General features: G+C 48.9%; 5 protein-coding genes across 5 annotated transcripts; 4 read left to right on the plus strand and 1 right to left on the minus strand.

Moving 5' to 3' along the window:
* Nucleotides 1-3883: 3883 nt before the first annotated feature.
* Nucleotides 3884-6096, minus strand: PENARI_c022G01595 (chaperonin-containing T-complex subunit CCT5; the record flags this gene model as incomplete). Its single annotated transcript, XM_022635320.1, has 10 exons — nt 3884-3928; nt 3981-4069; nt 4126-4444; nt 4498-5146; nt 5197-5486; nt 5561-5644; nt 5696-5789; nt 5883-5931; nt 5995-6012; nt 6087-6096. 10 exons carry the CDS (start codon nt 6094-6096, stop codon nt 3884-3886), a joined length of 1647 nt encoding a protein of 548 aa, XP_022484686.1.
* A 339-nt stretch (nt 6097-6435) lies between these two features.
* PENARI_c022G04240 (chromo domain-containing protein) lies at nt 6436-7490 on the plus strand (the record flags this gene model as incomplete). The annotated part of the gene is made up of 7 exons (XM_022635356.1): nt 6436-6442; nt 6513-6648; nt 6701-6743; nt 6804-6883; nt 6955-7336; nt 7393-7418; nt 7472-7490. 7 exons carry the CDS (start codon nt 6436-6438, stop codon nt 7488-7490), a joined length of 693 nt encoding a protein of 230 aa, XP_022484820.1.
* A 2239-nt stretch (nt 7491-9729) lies between these two features.
* Nucleotides 9730-11053, plus strand: PENARI_c022G07614 (DHHC family palmitoyltransferase; the record flags this gene model as incomplete). Its single annotated transcript, XM_022635406.1, has 3 exons — nt 9730-9818; nt 9865-10018; nt 10070-11053. The coding sequence occupies 3 exons, from the start codon at nt 9730-9732 to the stop codon at nt 11051-11053; spliced, it is 1227 nt and encodes a 408-aa protein (XP_022484780.1).
* A 358-nt stretch (nt 11054-11411) lies between these two features.
* On the plus strand, nt 11412-12740 carry PENARI_c022G12105 (NAD(P)/FAD-dependent oxidoreductase; the record flags this gene model as incomplete). Its single annotated transcript, XM_022635463.1, has 1 exon — nt 11412-12740. One exon carries the CDS (start codon nt 11412-11414, stop codon nt 12738-12740), a length of 1329 nt encoding a protein of 442 aa, XP_022484703.1.
* A 726-nt stretch (nt 12741-13466) lies between these two features.
* PENARI_c022G00239 (actin-binding ADF family protein) lies at nt 13467-14048 on the plus strand (the record flags this gene model as incomplete). Its single annotated transcript, XM_022635303.1, has 3 exons — nt 13467-13747; nt 13818-13948; nt 14023-14048. 3 exons carry the CDS (start codon nt 13467-13469, stop codon nt 14046-14048), a joined length of 438 nt encoding a protein of 145 aa, XP_022484822.1.
* Between the last annotated feature and the right edge of the window lie 685 nt (nt 14049-14733).

A 14733-nucleotide genomic window follows, 5' to 3' on the forward strand; every position in this document is an offset into this window, starting at 1 on the left:
TCCCCGAAGAAGGCTGCAAAGGAGCAATATGACCACATATATCGAAAGTGACAAATCTTCAAAGGAAGTTTCAAAACCGACTCCCAATCTACATGTAATTATTGTCACGAGCGAAGAAGCAAAACAGACGTGTTCTGGAGTTCTTGCTCAACCGCGAACAGATTGAAGCCACGTCGATAGACGATGCCATGTGAACATCCTGGTGATTCAGATTCTGGCACCTATGAGGCTGACTCGATCAACGATTAACTCACCTTCCTAAATTAGAACCGTCACTTTCTTCACTTGCTTCATCAATATCGCGACCTCGGCTTGTCCACTCTCCTCCCGCTCGCCCCGTTCCACATGGAGCCGAGCCGTCTTCCAGGTCATCTGGACAGTGTTTATAGTGACCGGCAGATGTTTTCCCGAAAGTTAGCGCACCTATGGACTACCACTAGAAGGAAGAAGGCACGATATTCATTTCTCCTTATCGGACATGGCAATTTTTGAGATCAGTCATCCCCCCGTGCTCTCACGAATTTATTTCCGGACTGGCTCTTCGAGGTCTACCAATATCAGAGCTAGCACCATTGACCATAATATGCTTTGCTATCTGCCTTGATGGCGCAAGTGGGTTTCTTTGTGTCTTGGAGATACTTTCGTGGCCCTCAGCCAATGTACCACACGACTTGAGATGAGCCTCGGCAAGACAGACTGACAACCATCACAACCCGGATGGACGGACCATTTATCACAATCCGATCAATGCGCATAAATAGTGATGAAGGGTAAAGTCGAGATCAATCAATCAAGCAGTGGTGTGCTTGACGGCCTTTTGCCCATGAGCCACCGAATCGACCTGAGATTGCCAAAATTTCTACCCTAATCTGTGCTCACTGTGGGTGACCACCCATCTTAAGAAACATGACAGACTGGAAAAGAAGTGCAAACACTGACAGAGTGGTTCTCAAACTATCATGACGTCTTCGGAATATAGAGGCAGACGGATGTAGGTGCCTCTAGATTTTACGAACATGCTTGCCATCCAGCTCCATTTCTTCGGCTATTTAAGCTAGGTACGAGTGGTTAACTGTATACTGTATTAAGGATGATATAGCACTCAGATATTGGGATTTTCAGATTTATCTTCCAGGATCCATTCTTAGATAACACCCAACAGACATGAATAGATGTCTACAACCCAACGAAAATATTAAAAGAAAGCACAACAGAAACGTGTATAGCAGTCTCGGGTAAACAACATAAACCAAGGTCTCACCCACGTTATACAAAAAGCCCAGACCCATTGCAAACCAATAAGCAAAGCCAACATCGAGACCATCGTACCCAAGCCTGGACCTCACCAAACAGACAACCAAAAAAAAAAAAAAGGAAGCAGCCAAAACAACCGAACAAACCCCACGTCCCACGAAATTGCAAACAAGCCCCGTGGACGAAAATCACCGCGAGATTGGGGCTTCCACTCGTACCTGTCAGCGCCGTCACACCGCAGCGATGGATTGGCATTCGGCCCGATGCGAGAGCTCGAACCAATTCATCTATCGGCCTCCCTCCCCCAGACTATCCGGCCCAGCCAGGTAGTTACATGTAGGGTGTGGTACCTAATCATACCCGAATACTGTGCTTGGCCTGCGGTGATGCTTTTGCTGACGTGCGTCCCATGGTGGCGCCTGTCGCATTTTCAATTTATGCCGCCTTTTGGACTTGGCCTGCTGCGGGTCATGGGTGTCTTTAAATGTATCTGCCGCGGGAGACGCAGGACTAATATACAGGGATTGTGGGATTATTGTATGTATGTAGATGCTATGCTTTGTAGGGATTTGATGCAGTGGTATGTACCCAATAAAGTCTTCATGCTCGAGTGACATTTGTTTCCTTTTTTTGCTTTGGAATTGCACTGCAGCTCGAGTTCATTGACTTCCTGTTGCTGTCTCAAAATAATAACGGCTGTTTTCGTTGTGATATGTTGGTCTAGACATTGTTTTGTTGAGTCTAGGCCGTTCTCTAGCTTTATAGATGGCACAGCGAGTAAGTAACTCAAAAGTTGAATTACATTTCCAGATTTTGATGTTCAGGAGAGCATTAAACTCTTTCAATAGTCGCCCACGACTCACATGAAGTAAAAAGAAATACTAGACAAAAGAAACCTGACCAGAAGAATGAGCAAGGTGATCCAAGGCATTATCCCCAGCCAAGGCTCAATAAATCTAAGACACCAAAATTAGTCATTCGCATAATGGAGGACTACGATTGTACTTCCATGCATTGTGCAACCCAGAATCAAACCTTGAATCCCTGAACCAAGCTGAAAGCTCCATCATACCGGGCAAAGACGACACGAAAGCGGAAGAGGAAAAAAAAAAAAAATCTGACTCTCTGACTCTTACTTCAGCTAAACACTATTTCTGAAATAGGTATACAGTATGTCCCTCGGGCGCGAGGGCATACAGCATAACAAGCCTACGCGGCCACCAGCCACCATAGTATTCCCATTCGAACGTCCTGCCAAAGCCCAGCAAGCTCCGACAGTTACCTAAACCCTATATGCAGAAATTACAATTCCAGACCGTCCCATAGGTCGGTACCTCTCCTTGCTCGAAGTGATTCCCCTGATGGGCGATGATACAGCAGAACGCAAGACATAAGAACAAAGAGCTTGTCAGATCTCGTGTAGTGTAGCTTTGGGGAGGTTAGACTTTGTCTTTTCGTGTTTTGTAGAACCTGGAAGAATCGTCACTGCAAAGCTGGAGATCGCTGATCGCTACCATTTTCTACTAATTTTGCGTGCATGTCGTACGAATTACTTCATCGAAGGTCGACCTTACATGCAACGACGATCGGATCTTCTCACCTCGTATCCATGAAGAAAAGGCAGGTACCATGTGTATCCTCGCTTCAATAATCCTAGGCGTGACTATATTTCTACCCGAAAGTGGAAGAAATAGGGACGGAAAGGGACTGACAGCGGACCAAGTTATCGAACAACGCATCACTCATTTGATATACCATCATGACCAAGACTCAGACTCAGATGCACAACTGCCGGTGGATTCAACGATCGCCAGACCCAAAGGAAAGAGCCGTATGTTCAGTTTCTCGTATCCGGGTAACATGGCAGTGTAGATCTCTCGACGGTCAGGTCACCAGTTAACCTCTCTTTGGTGTAGGTGGCATGGGAATGGTAATAACACACCGAGGTTGAGCGGAAGTCAATCTCCGGAAGTTAGAATCGGCAGTTGATGTCGGAAACATCTGAAGAGAGGGTGTGTGTATGTTCTTTCCTTTTCTCTTTGGGGCAGTACGGTGTTGTTCCTCGGCATATCGGGTGAACCCTCGTGAGCAATGGCGAACCCTGACGATCCCGAATGGAGGCACGGATCGCTACGAAAACGGTATATGTTTGAATGTGTCGGTATGTTGGTGTTAGTATGCTAGTTTCAGTGAGTCCACTAGTGTGTATTTTGCGTTGCTCTCCTTCCTGGTCGTAGGAGGAAGTTACATTTCGCCCTACCCTAGGCAGACAAGGTAAGACCGACATGACCGTGTGTTCGATATGTACGCAAGCTGTATCGATGTATCTCGTTATACTTGCACCTGTAGTCTTTTCAGACAGTTTCGATGGGGAGCCCTGAGTGGTCTGTCTTGCATTTATTTAGACTTAACCTCGTAAATGGAGAAAAATATAGATCCAGCTGCTTGCCTGGAGGAGCTCACGTCTAAAGTAGAGCAGGAATATCGGCAAGATGAGAGACATTATCAATCCTTTCGCTTTCATTGCAACCGAAAGGTTCTATGTAAGGGACCATGTTTTTTACATAGGCAAACCAGAATCATCAATTTTTTCTTTTACCATCGCCGATTAATACTAGAGCCGAGTAATCTAGAACTCTGACTCGTCGTCACCGGAGATGATAACGTTGTTGATCTAATTGTAAGTCAGTATGCGACAGGACAAGAAAGGAAAAAGAAAGCCATACCTTAAGAACCATACGGCAAAGCTGGGTAGCAAGCAGAAGCTGCTGGCGCTTGCCGATCAGGGGGTCAATGGCGAAGTGTTCGCGCATATCTGAGATAGAAGTTAATGAATGCACACCAACGAACAAAAAGGTTCAAATAACTTACCATTGGTACCGGTCTGCATGCAGTCAACACCGAGGCGGGTGTTCTTCTCCTTAACTTGACGCGACTTAATGGAAGCAAGGGTCTCAATGGGGCTGAGACCAGAGTTCTCAGAAAGGGCAAGAGGGATGGCATCAAGCGCATCAGCGAAAGCGCGCATGGCATATTGCTCAATGCCAGGGCTCTTAACAGCAGCATCCTCAACAGCGAGAGAGCAAGCAATCTCAGCAGCACCACCACCGTAGACAACACGGTTGTCACGGACCAGGTTGCGGACGACACACAGAGCATCGTGTAGTGACCGCTTAGCCTCATCAATGATCTAGTTGAGGTTAGCAATTGATACATCTCTTGCCTTCGCACAGGTCTACCTACCATCTTGTTACTTCCACGAATGAAAACGGTCACAGCACGGCTGTTGGCGCACTCCTCGATAACCAGCATCTTCTCTCTTGTGGTACCGAAGCTCATCTCACGGACCTTACCAGCTCTGCCGAGCTTGTCAGAGGTCAGATCCTCGAAGCGGGGCACAATGCGGCCGTTTGTGGCAATGGCAATCAGCTCAATCTCAGGTCCACCAACCCAGCGGACGGCAGGGAGCTCGTTCTGGAGCAGGAGGTGGTTGGCCTCGTCGTCGAAACCCCACTGACAGATAACAAGGTTGGCACCAGAGTCCTTCAGCTTCTGAATCATCTCTGTGAACTTCTCCTTCTCGTAATCCTGCAACTTCTTGAACTCTTCGACGGATGTGATGTCAAGTTTGTGCTTGGTCTTGGGCTTAGGGGGTTCGAAGGGACAGGTAAGGATGGCCAGCTTCGCATCCCGCACCTCATCGGGCATCTGGGGGTGAGAGAAGTCCTTGTCCACAATAACACCCTGGACAAGCAGAGAGTCCTCGAGGGATCCACCGACCTTGCCGTCCACCTTGATCAGTTCGAAATCGACGTCCTTGCGCTCAAGGTCGGCAACCGAGAGCACAGCATCAACGGCGATCTTGGCGAATTGGTCGTGAGACTTGGAGACACTGCGAAAGTTGTCAGCATCAAACGCTTTTGCACATCCACGGATCCATACATCTTGCTGCCGAGACTGGTCTTGGCCACTTGGAGGAGGTTGGTGGTATCATCTTTGCTGAAAGGGATTTCGTCACTGATTCTGTCAAGTTCGGCAACGGCGATCTCGCAAGCCTGGTCGTATCCATCGGCAATACGGATGGGATGGATGCCCTTGTCAATGAGATCCGAGGCTTGCTCCAGCATGGCAGCTGCGAGCACCACCACACCGGTTGTACCATCACCAATCTCCTCATCCTGAGACTTCGAGAGCTCGACTAGGAGCTTCGCCACGTTGTTTGTGATCTCCATCTATTGATATCCCACGTATTAGCTTCCCGGATCGAACTTGAGCCTCGCGGAAGGAAAGGAGTTCAGAGTCGCACCTGGCCGAGAATGGTTGCGCCATCGTTGGTGACGGTGATGTCGCCGTCCGCGGAGATCAGAATCTTGTCGAGACCACGGGGACCCTATGATAAGAGTCAGATGCCGATCCGCCCATCGGTTTACGAGTGCCATACCAGAGAAGTCTTGACAATGCTGGCCACTGTCTTAGCGGCAACAATGTGTGACTTGACAGCCTCGGTGCCGTGCTGTCTCTTCTTCTTTCCCTGACTGTTTTATCACATGTCCGTCAGCTCTGAATATGAACCATTTGACCCTCAATGGTATATGAAAGCGGAAAAATCGGCGTAGCGGTGAACGTACTCCCGAACAACGATGAATGGCCGTCCCTGCTCGTCCTTCAAGACTTGGGCTACCCCTGAGTGTCAGCGACCGGATTCGAGTTATATTAGGCTGGTATTCGGTAGGTAGTCACCTTGAGACATATCAAGCTCTGTTCAAGATCAAAATGGAGATAGTTAGCCATAGCACATTTCAAGAATGAGGGGTATGGGGGGTGTTCCTTACGCATTGCCATATTGACGGTGGGCTGCCACCTGGCAGGGTATAATGATTAAAAAGAGAGAGAGAGATCCGAAGAAAAAAAGGAATCAAGAGTGAGCAAGAAAGCAAAACACAGCTTGAATGAAATCCGAGGGGTTGAAGCTTCCCGAAATGCACTTTCGACAAATGAAATTCTGACTACCCAAAACAGACTAGCGTCTCTTGTCCGCCTTCACGCGTACTGAACTCCATGCTCTTGCTTGGTATGCGACTATCCTTACCTTGACTTTTACTGCTACAATTGAGGTTCGGACCTCGCATCGCCAATCTGTTCTCACGACTCTCAAATCTCATATCTCCATTCAGACCACCCATGCCTCGTAAGTGAGCCCATTGTTGATCTGTCGCACTCTCGCGCGCGTGAGCATCTTTGACTTTTGGATTCTCTAGCCCCCGTGGAGGATATATCGGACGAAGAATCTGGCGACATACCTTTTAGGGATGCGCCTGAAGACCAGGCCAACGACAAGGCTACCGATGACCCGGCCGAAGAGGACGAAGATGACGACGAAGAGGAGGAGGGAGTGTTAGTCGCGCATTCCTGCTCAGTGGCGAAGATTATTGCTGACAAGGAACAGGTACATCGTCGAGAGGATCGTTCAGCATGACTGGCTGGACGATGTATGTCAACAACAACACAGCCTTCATTTCGCGTCCGGCAAGCTGACCCGTAATCCTTAGGGCACACTCAAGCTTTTAGTCAAGTGGAAAGGCTACGAAGACCCGGCAGACTGCACGTGGGAAGAAGAGGAAGGTCTTAAGTACGTATGTGGGCGCATTGAGCCTCGGGACGTGAGACTCGCTCGCACGCATTTACTGACAAACAATCTAGGGAAGGAGCCAGTGACATTCTCGCGGCTTACTATAAGAAGGTGGGCGGGAGGCCCGAATTACCGCCGCCGAAGGCCAAGCCAGGCCGCAAGCGCAAGTCCATGGGGGATTCCAAGAGCGCCACACCCACGGCAAGCTCCTCCGCAGCCACTGAGCCCAAGCGTCGCAAGTCACAGAAGGAAACCAAAAAAGTGGAGTCCGACGCAGAGGAGAACGTTACCGACTGGGTGCCCAAGGGCAAGAGCTGGGACAAGGAGGTCCAGGAAGTTGACACAATTGTCCGCGACCCCGAGAACAATGGACTATACGCTTGGCTCGTCTTCAACAACGGAAGAAAGTCAAGGGTGACCATTGAGGCTTGCTATGAGAAGTGCCCAATGAAGGTATGCTAGCACCAATTGCAAGCCACAGGGAATTGATGATGCTAATTGCCAATTAGATGCTCAAATTTTATGAATCACATCTGTGAGTCCAGCCATCCCCACGAAATTCTTGACGGATACTAACATCCCTTGCAGTGTTTTCAAGGACGGCTAAGCGCGTCATGCATCTGGTTATGTCAAGGGCACATGACTGGAACGGTTACTCCCCTGAGAATTTCATTTATACGATATCTAGGGGAAAAGGTGAATTATCCGTGATCAATGCTCTCTACGGACTTAGCCAAAGTACTCTTGGATTTGGCACAATACCCTCTTCACTTTCGTCCTCTGTTCTTACTTCAAGGCTTTTCTTTTCTCTGCGTTCCTGGACTCTTCATAACCGGTGTAATTTGGTCATTTCGTCTCCTAATAGCAGGATTATCTCAGTGCATTAAACCGCAATTATTCCTTCCTTTCCCTGTAACTTCCATCCGTGCGCCTGATAAAAAGAGAACCTCCCATGGATATCACTAAATGAGGCCCGCCTCCCGTGCCATTCTGTAGTACTCCCATCGCTCCTTCACGAATTCAGCACCATGCTTCGTCAAGGCTCGTTCCACGTTCGCACGTTCTTCTGCCTGTAGACATCGGTCATCATCTGTCGTCCACACCCCAGGTATGCCGTCGGGGATCCCGTTTCCAGCAGCGAGGTGTTTCAGGACTTTATCAGCCATATCCGGAACCATACTCGTGCAGCGCAATGCGTCAAAAACGTGATTTTCATCAATGCCCCGACTTAGCCGTTCATCGATCCAGGTGTCCACGTCCGGTCTCTCGTTAGTGTCATCGTCCATCACATCTGGTGCTGGACTTGACGGAAAGAATGGTAGTTCTAAGAAAACGGGGTCCACTGGGTCTTTGAAGGGATCGTCGACTTGGGGTCTGTCCTTGTTTGGCTGTTTCTTGAACCGACCCGACTGCGCAAAGGCGTTGTCTCCTCTTGGCCGTGAAACGGGGACTTGTTGTTGTGTTGTATTGAAAGGTGGTGGCGGAAATGCAAGGTTTCCACGACGAGTATTTGCGAAAGGACTTGGGACCTGGAACGGGGTGGGGTCTCCGCGGATACCGTGTGCCCTTGCCGTTGGAGACGGGGGGACAGGGTCCTTGGACTGAGGCCCAGCGGCCGATTTTGCTGCCATATTTGATGCGGTTGACCCACCAGGGGATGGCACACGAGGTCTGGGCTGAGTAGAGCTGGAAGCAGTGTCAACTGCTCTTCTTTTCGAGGAGGAATCGGCTGTCTGAGGTTTGTCGACTGGTTTGGGGTCCGAATCTCGCTTTCGTTTTGAGCCGGATGGGGCAGCTTGCATAAACTCAGCGTGGGATTGGGGAACTCCACCACCAGGACGAGGCTTGCCACGCAGCTGCCTAACATATCGAGTACGCCACGATTGCCATGAATGACGAGGGCACTGAGTTTCGAATGTTAGCGTCTTTGTCGTACTTTTTCCAAAGGAAGGGATAGGTTCCATCATACAAGTTGTTCTAGTTCTATGTATACTTTGTTACCGCTGAGAGGCGCTCCAGGCTCTTTTTTCTCAATATGGGCAATCCAGTCAAAGAGGATCTGGTCATCTTCCAGTGTGAAGGGTTGTCTGGTGCCTTTGGTAGCAATGTGAGTTGCCCCAGCCGGACGAGGTCTGGATGTCCCAGCTCGGTGTGCTTCAAGATCTTCAAGCCGGCCATTTTGAATGGACCGTTCAACATATCGATAGGAATATCTATCATCGCATTAGCATGAGTTCACAGTTGAGTCGGGACAGAAAGAACACACGTATCAGGAGGAATGCCTTTCTTTGCGTGATCTACCAGCTTCACATCGGCATCTTTCTCCATGAGCACCACCGTGCCACCATGTTTCTACCTCAGTCAACTTCCCGAGCCATCGAATAGATGGAGTGGCAACAAACCGCTATCATTTCTTTAAACCTCAGCCTTTGGGGAACAGTCTGGGACAGCCAAAACCTTGCGCCTTTGAACAGGCTATCTCCTGCCCCGCCATTACCAGAAGACGCCATTTCTAGTGACCCTCGCCCTGGAGGGGATGCTGTCGGTGTCCTTGACCTCTGGACGCGATATCACCTGTCAACGTGTACAAGTATCATAATTCACGGGCGAAAAGACTGCATATGACATCAGCCTTTGATAAAACCTTGGAGACAAGCCCAGAATGACCTGGTGAATTCACTTAGACAGTCGCGCGTGGAAAGTTGGTCCTGAGATGGAAACGGCGGTCACGTGGTGTACACAAAACCGACTCGGCGCTGACGTACCACGCATCAAGGGCATCACAAAGGAACCTTGGAGAAATTGTGAGAGAATGCACGAGTGACTTGAAACTAAGAACAATAACAATGGGTGCTCTCAGAACGGTTGGTCTGGTGATTCTGGGAATCTCAGCGTTCACTTTTATCGCTCTGTTTGGCAGGCTACCAGCCTTCAGGTAAGGAATGCGCCTAAGAGTTCCCAACACGCGCTAATTAATCCAGAAAAACCCCAGTCGCTTTTTTACATCGGCTTCTGTGGGTGTATCTTCCCAATGGAATTGCTGTTGTCGACAATCGCTTGTTCGGCGGACGAGTAGTGCGGTGCTGGACTCGATCCGGCAGCTATGTATTGAAGGAGAATCATCCTTTGGTTCTGGTATGTCTTGAGATTGTATAAATCGACCAGCATGTTAACCTTTTACACCAGATATTCTTTGTATCACTACTCGTGATTGGCGAAGGGATATTTGTCCCAGCTGCGTGGCCTCGGCTGTCGAGCTCCCATAAACTTTGGGTCCCCGGTGCTGTTGTATTGCCATATGTTCTGCTCTACAAGTGTGTAATGACAAAGTCATTTATCACACCTGAAAACCACGAAGAAGAAATGAAACGATACCCATACGATCGAGTCCTCTTCCACCCAGGACATCGCTGTACCACCTGTGACTTCCTCAAGCCAGCGCGTAGCAAGCATTGCAGTTTCTGCCAGGCTTGTGTCTCACGACACGATCACCATTGTGTCTGGCTGATGAACTGCGTCGGAGCCAACAACTGCGTTTACTTCATCTCGCTGCTGCTCTCACTTTCCGCCATGCTGGTCTACGGATCTTATCTTGGTTATTCCTTGCTTTCCGGGACCCTCGAAGAGCTAGTCCCGCCAGATATGAAGGCTGCCATGCAAGGATGGACAATGTACTTCAACATCTGGGGTATTGTGATTGCTGCCGATCCCCGTATTGGGACTATCTTCCTCTTGATGCTCATGACTGCCCCGCTGGCGGGTGCTTTCCTGGCTTACCATGTCTACCTGATCTGGGCTGGCACGACTACCAATGAGACATCCAAGTGGTCTTACTGGAAGGATGATGTCGAGGATGGCTTTGTTTTCAAGACAAAGCGAAGTCTGATCTTTGAAAACCCACTGCCAATGACTCCCTATGATCAAGCGTGGCCTGTCCACACTGATCAGATTCTTATCATCGACAATGATCCTCCGACGGAAGGATGCTTGCTGGCATCTGACTCCAATCGTATCGCTCGTCGTCCTGGCCGCGAAGTACCACCCGATCCGCGATGGAAGCGACTTGACAGTATGAGGGATGTTGACAACATCTATGACCTGGGCTTCTGGGATAATCTCCGAGACGTGATGGGACTGTCTGTCCGACGACCGAAGAATGTGCATAGATAGATGGTCACTGGATGACCTAGGTAGATGCGAATTGAAACTTGCTTGGCTTATTTGACTGCAGTCCGGCCATGTATCCACGCTCGCAAATTGTTTCCCAAACTGTATCCTACGCCGAGTCTATATTTAGCCCATCAACCAAGTTGGCATCGAATGATGTCGTAAAATGAGTCATTTGTGAGAAAAGTAATCCCGCGCTTTCCATAGCGCATCCATCCGGCTCAGAATGGATACGAGGTAATACGAGCTGGCCGATATCGGGCCCAACTGTCGATCTATATAGTCTTGATGGAGATTCACAATAGGTTTTATGAGGTCACTTTCTTAGGTTGTCAGCTTGCAACACGGAACGATGCACAACATGCTCCCAACACTCAAGATTGCTGATTTGAACGACATCTCCTCTTCCCAGCGAATCTTCATCGTCGGAGGAGGTATCGTCGGCGCAGCACTCGCATTCCATCTCTCCCAAGCGAAAAAGGGATGCCAGATTGTCCTCATCGACAAATGCTTACAGAAGCCTCTGGGGTCTACAGGCTATGCCCCGGGCTTCGTTGGCCAATTCAACGAGTCACCTATACTGACTCGACTCGCTAAAGATACTGTCTCAGAGTACCTCACCATTCCCGGTGGCTTCAACACCGTCGGTGGCTTGGAACTTTCATCAACACCATCAGGCGTGGAAACATTATATCGCCGACGGGAGCTAGCACAGGCTGCTGGCCTGCCCGCTGAGATCATCACCCCAGAGACAGCGGCACATCTTGCTCCGGACTTCATTGACGCCGAGACAGTGAAGCTTGGTTTGCATTTCGCATCGGATGGGACAGCAAACGCGCAAGTTATTACCTCTTACTACTTTGATCAAGCTCGAAGCCGAGGTGTAGACTTTGTTGAAGCTTCTGTCACTGGCTTCTCAACGACAGATCGCAATAATGGACAAGTTGCGCAGATAGCAGCTATTCAGACCACAGAAGGGGACATCTATTTGCAGGGCAGTACTGTCATTCTCGCAACTGGTATTTGGACTTCGTCATTGACAGGTACTGCTGCCACCGGTGATAAAGGTTCAATCACAGACCTTCCGATTCCTATTGTTCCAGTTGCGCACCCCTACACCTTCACTTCACCTCGACCTCTCCGCACTGGAGCTCCATACCCATTCGTTCGCTGGCTCGATTATCATGTCTACGCCAGAGACCATGGAGATCGCGACGGGCTGGGGAGTTACGACCACGCTCCACTGCGGCTGGATCCAGTTGATACGGCCGTCGGAGCATGGCCCACGAGCTTCGACCAAGTTCTAACCAAAGCGACCTCTCTTTTGAAGAACGGTGATCAATTCCAAGTCCATGGAAATGACACCGACTCGGATCCCTGCGCCGTGAAACGACCGTTCAATGGCATCTTCTCGGTTACGCCCGACAACCTCCCACTTGCGGGAAAGGTGCCAGATACTGCCAACTTGTGGATGTGCGCTGCAATTTGGGTTACTACTGCTGCTGGTACGGCGAAATTGGTGTCACGGAAGATTCTTGGGGAGGCTGAGAACTCTTCTACTTCGGAAGACGAGCGGCTCCTGGAAGCTTTGAGTCCTGCACGTTTCCAAGGTGCTGGAGCAGAGACTCTTGCCAGTCAGGCTTTGGGGAAATATAATGATATCTACAATAGAGGCACTCAGGGTCATTGAGATGGCTATTTAAAGCCTGGCGTAGGAGGGGTGCTTCGGAGACAAATGTGTTAAGAATGAATTGAGAAATTCGATTACCGCCTCCAAATCGGAGACCATTGCTACCTGAAGAGTGCATTTGTATTCAGAGAACAATTACTACATTTTTAAATTTTTGACTCAGCAAGAGGTCTTCCAAGGGTTGGTAGCCACCCAACATGCTTGCCGGGAACTTTGCTGAAAAATCAAGCTCATAGTACATTCGATAATAGCCAGATATGCCTCCATGCCGACAGATATTTGCAGCTAGGTATATTCTTTACGTGGAATTCGAGACAAGAATGTAGTTGAACATCAGGTGATTCGGCTATAATAGCTCCTTGTCATGTCATTCCTCAGCTCCACCCAAAATGTAGTCTCCAGCTCCACTTTGCCAATGTCATTATTCTAAGCATAAAAAAAAAATGTCGACAAGTCTTATAATTTTGCATTCTCACCTGCGTATACAAAGCGGCTAATGTTGATAATGCGGGGAGACCTACGTCATGACTATATCCCCTGTAAACAGCGAAGTGGAGATCTAACTACAGTCATGATTGCATGTTTAGATGTAACACGGAATGAATGGACCAACCTTAACCGTGTAGATCAGACCATCCCCGCGCAGAATGCTGGGGTAATCTTCACTATAAATAACGACGGTCTTCCACCTTCCCCTCTTTCCTCCTCCATCTCTCCATACCAATTATGACACGGGGATTCGCAACCATCACGCCTCAGTGCGAGGAGGCCTTTGACCAGGTCAAAGAGACCGACACTCTTGACTACGTTATCTACGAAGCTTCTTCCCAGGACAAGAAGATATCCGTTGCCGAGTCCGGCAAATACAAGGACTACGCCGAATTCCTCACTCACTTCAAGGAGGACACTCCTCGATACGCTGTCGTTGATTTCAAGTACGACTCTCCAAGCGGTGGAGAACAGCGACACAAACTTGTTTTCATTACTTGGTATGCTAACGTTGCCTCGTATGACCCCGCCTGTGGGTGGTCGCGTGATGTCTATCCAGCTTGCTAATTGCTCAACCTCTCACTCCAGGGTTCCCGAGAAAGCTAGCATCCATGATCGGACCTACTACACAACAAACAAGGATCACCTTTACCGCGCGTTTGAGGAGATCAGTCTCCATGTGCAGGCACACACCCAGGCTGAACTAGCACACGCTACCAGTATGTACCCGCAAAGGACCGATGGTTTGTTCTAGTAGTCAAAGCTGACTGTGTTTTTCTTTTCCTTTTTCTAGTCATGAACCAATTCAAGGTTCTCTGAAGAGCCTTCAGCCGTGATCATGAAGAGAGCGAACGACCTAGTTCGCAATGAGGGTAATTAGGTAGCATTACTCCAGAATCAAATGTTCCCGTCTATCGGCCTTAACAAACCCCATTTCCCATGGCCATTCTTCAATAACCCTGGTGTTCCTTTCTACTTTCTACTAGAACGTTGATGCATCCTATCCAGTGGGTTTGTATAGAAGCAGACACTAACCCAAAGTAGCTTAATGCGCCTTGTGGGCCTTGCAGGGCTGATATCGTCTGACAAGGGCGACAGGGTGGTACTTCAGCAAAGTATCTAGTTGGAACGAAACAGACAACTTAATATCACCGCCATTTTCGTGCTTTGAACTCTACAACCAAACAGTGCTGTTATGAGTCTACAGTATTCACCGCCTTTGGTTCTGCTGGAGCGGTGAGAGGATAAATTATTCTGCCATATATCTCCGCTGGCATCGTTAGCCAAACATCTAGACTGGATGGCAGGCTAATTATTTAGAGAACTGCCGATCTTCAATGGAGATGAAATTTAAATGAAGAGGAAAAAACCCATTTTTGTTATGATGTTATCATACCGTCTTTGTCTCCGACAGTACTAGAGACATTCAAGACCATAGAGAGCGTACACTATTCACCTAGTTGATGAGCCGTATAAATTAAATTTTTCGAATACCTTCTCTCTC

Source organism: Penicillium arizonense (assembly GCF_001773325.1).
Source record: "Penicillium arizonense strain CBS 141311 chromosome Unknown PENARI_contig022, whole genome shotgun sequence".
NCBI lineage: Eukaryota > Fungi > Ascomycota > Eurotiomycetes > Eurotiales > Aspergillaceae > Penicillium > Penicillium arizonense.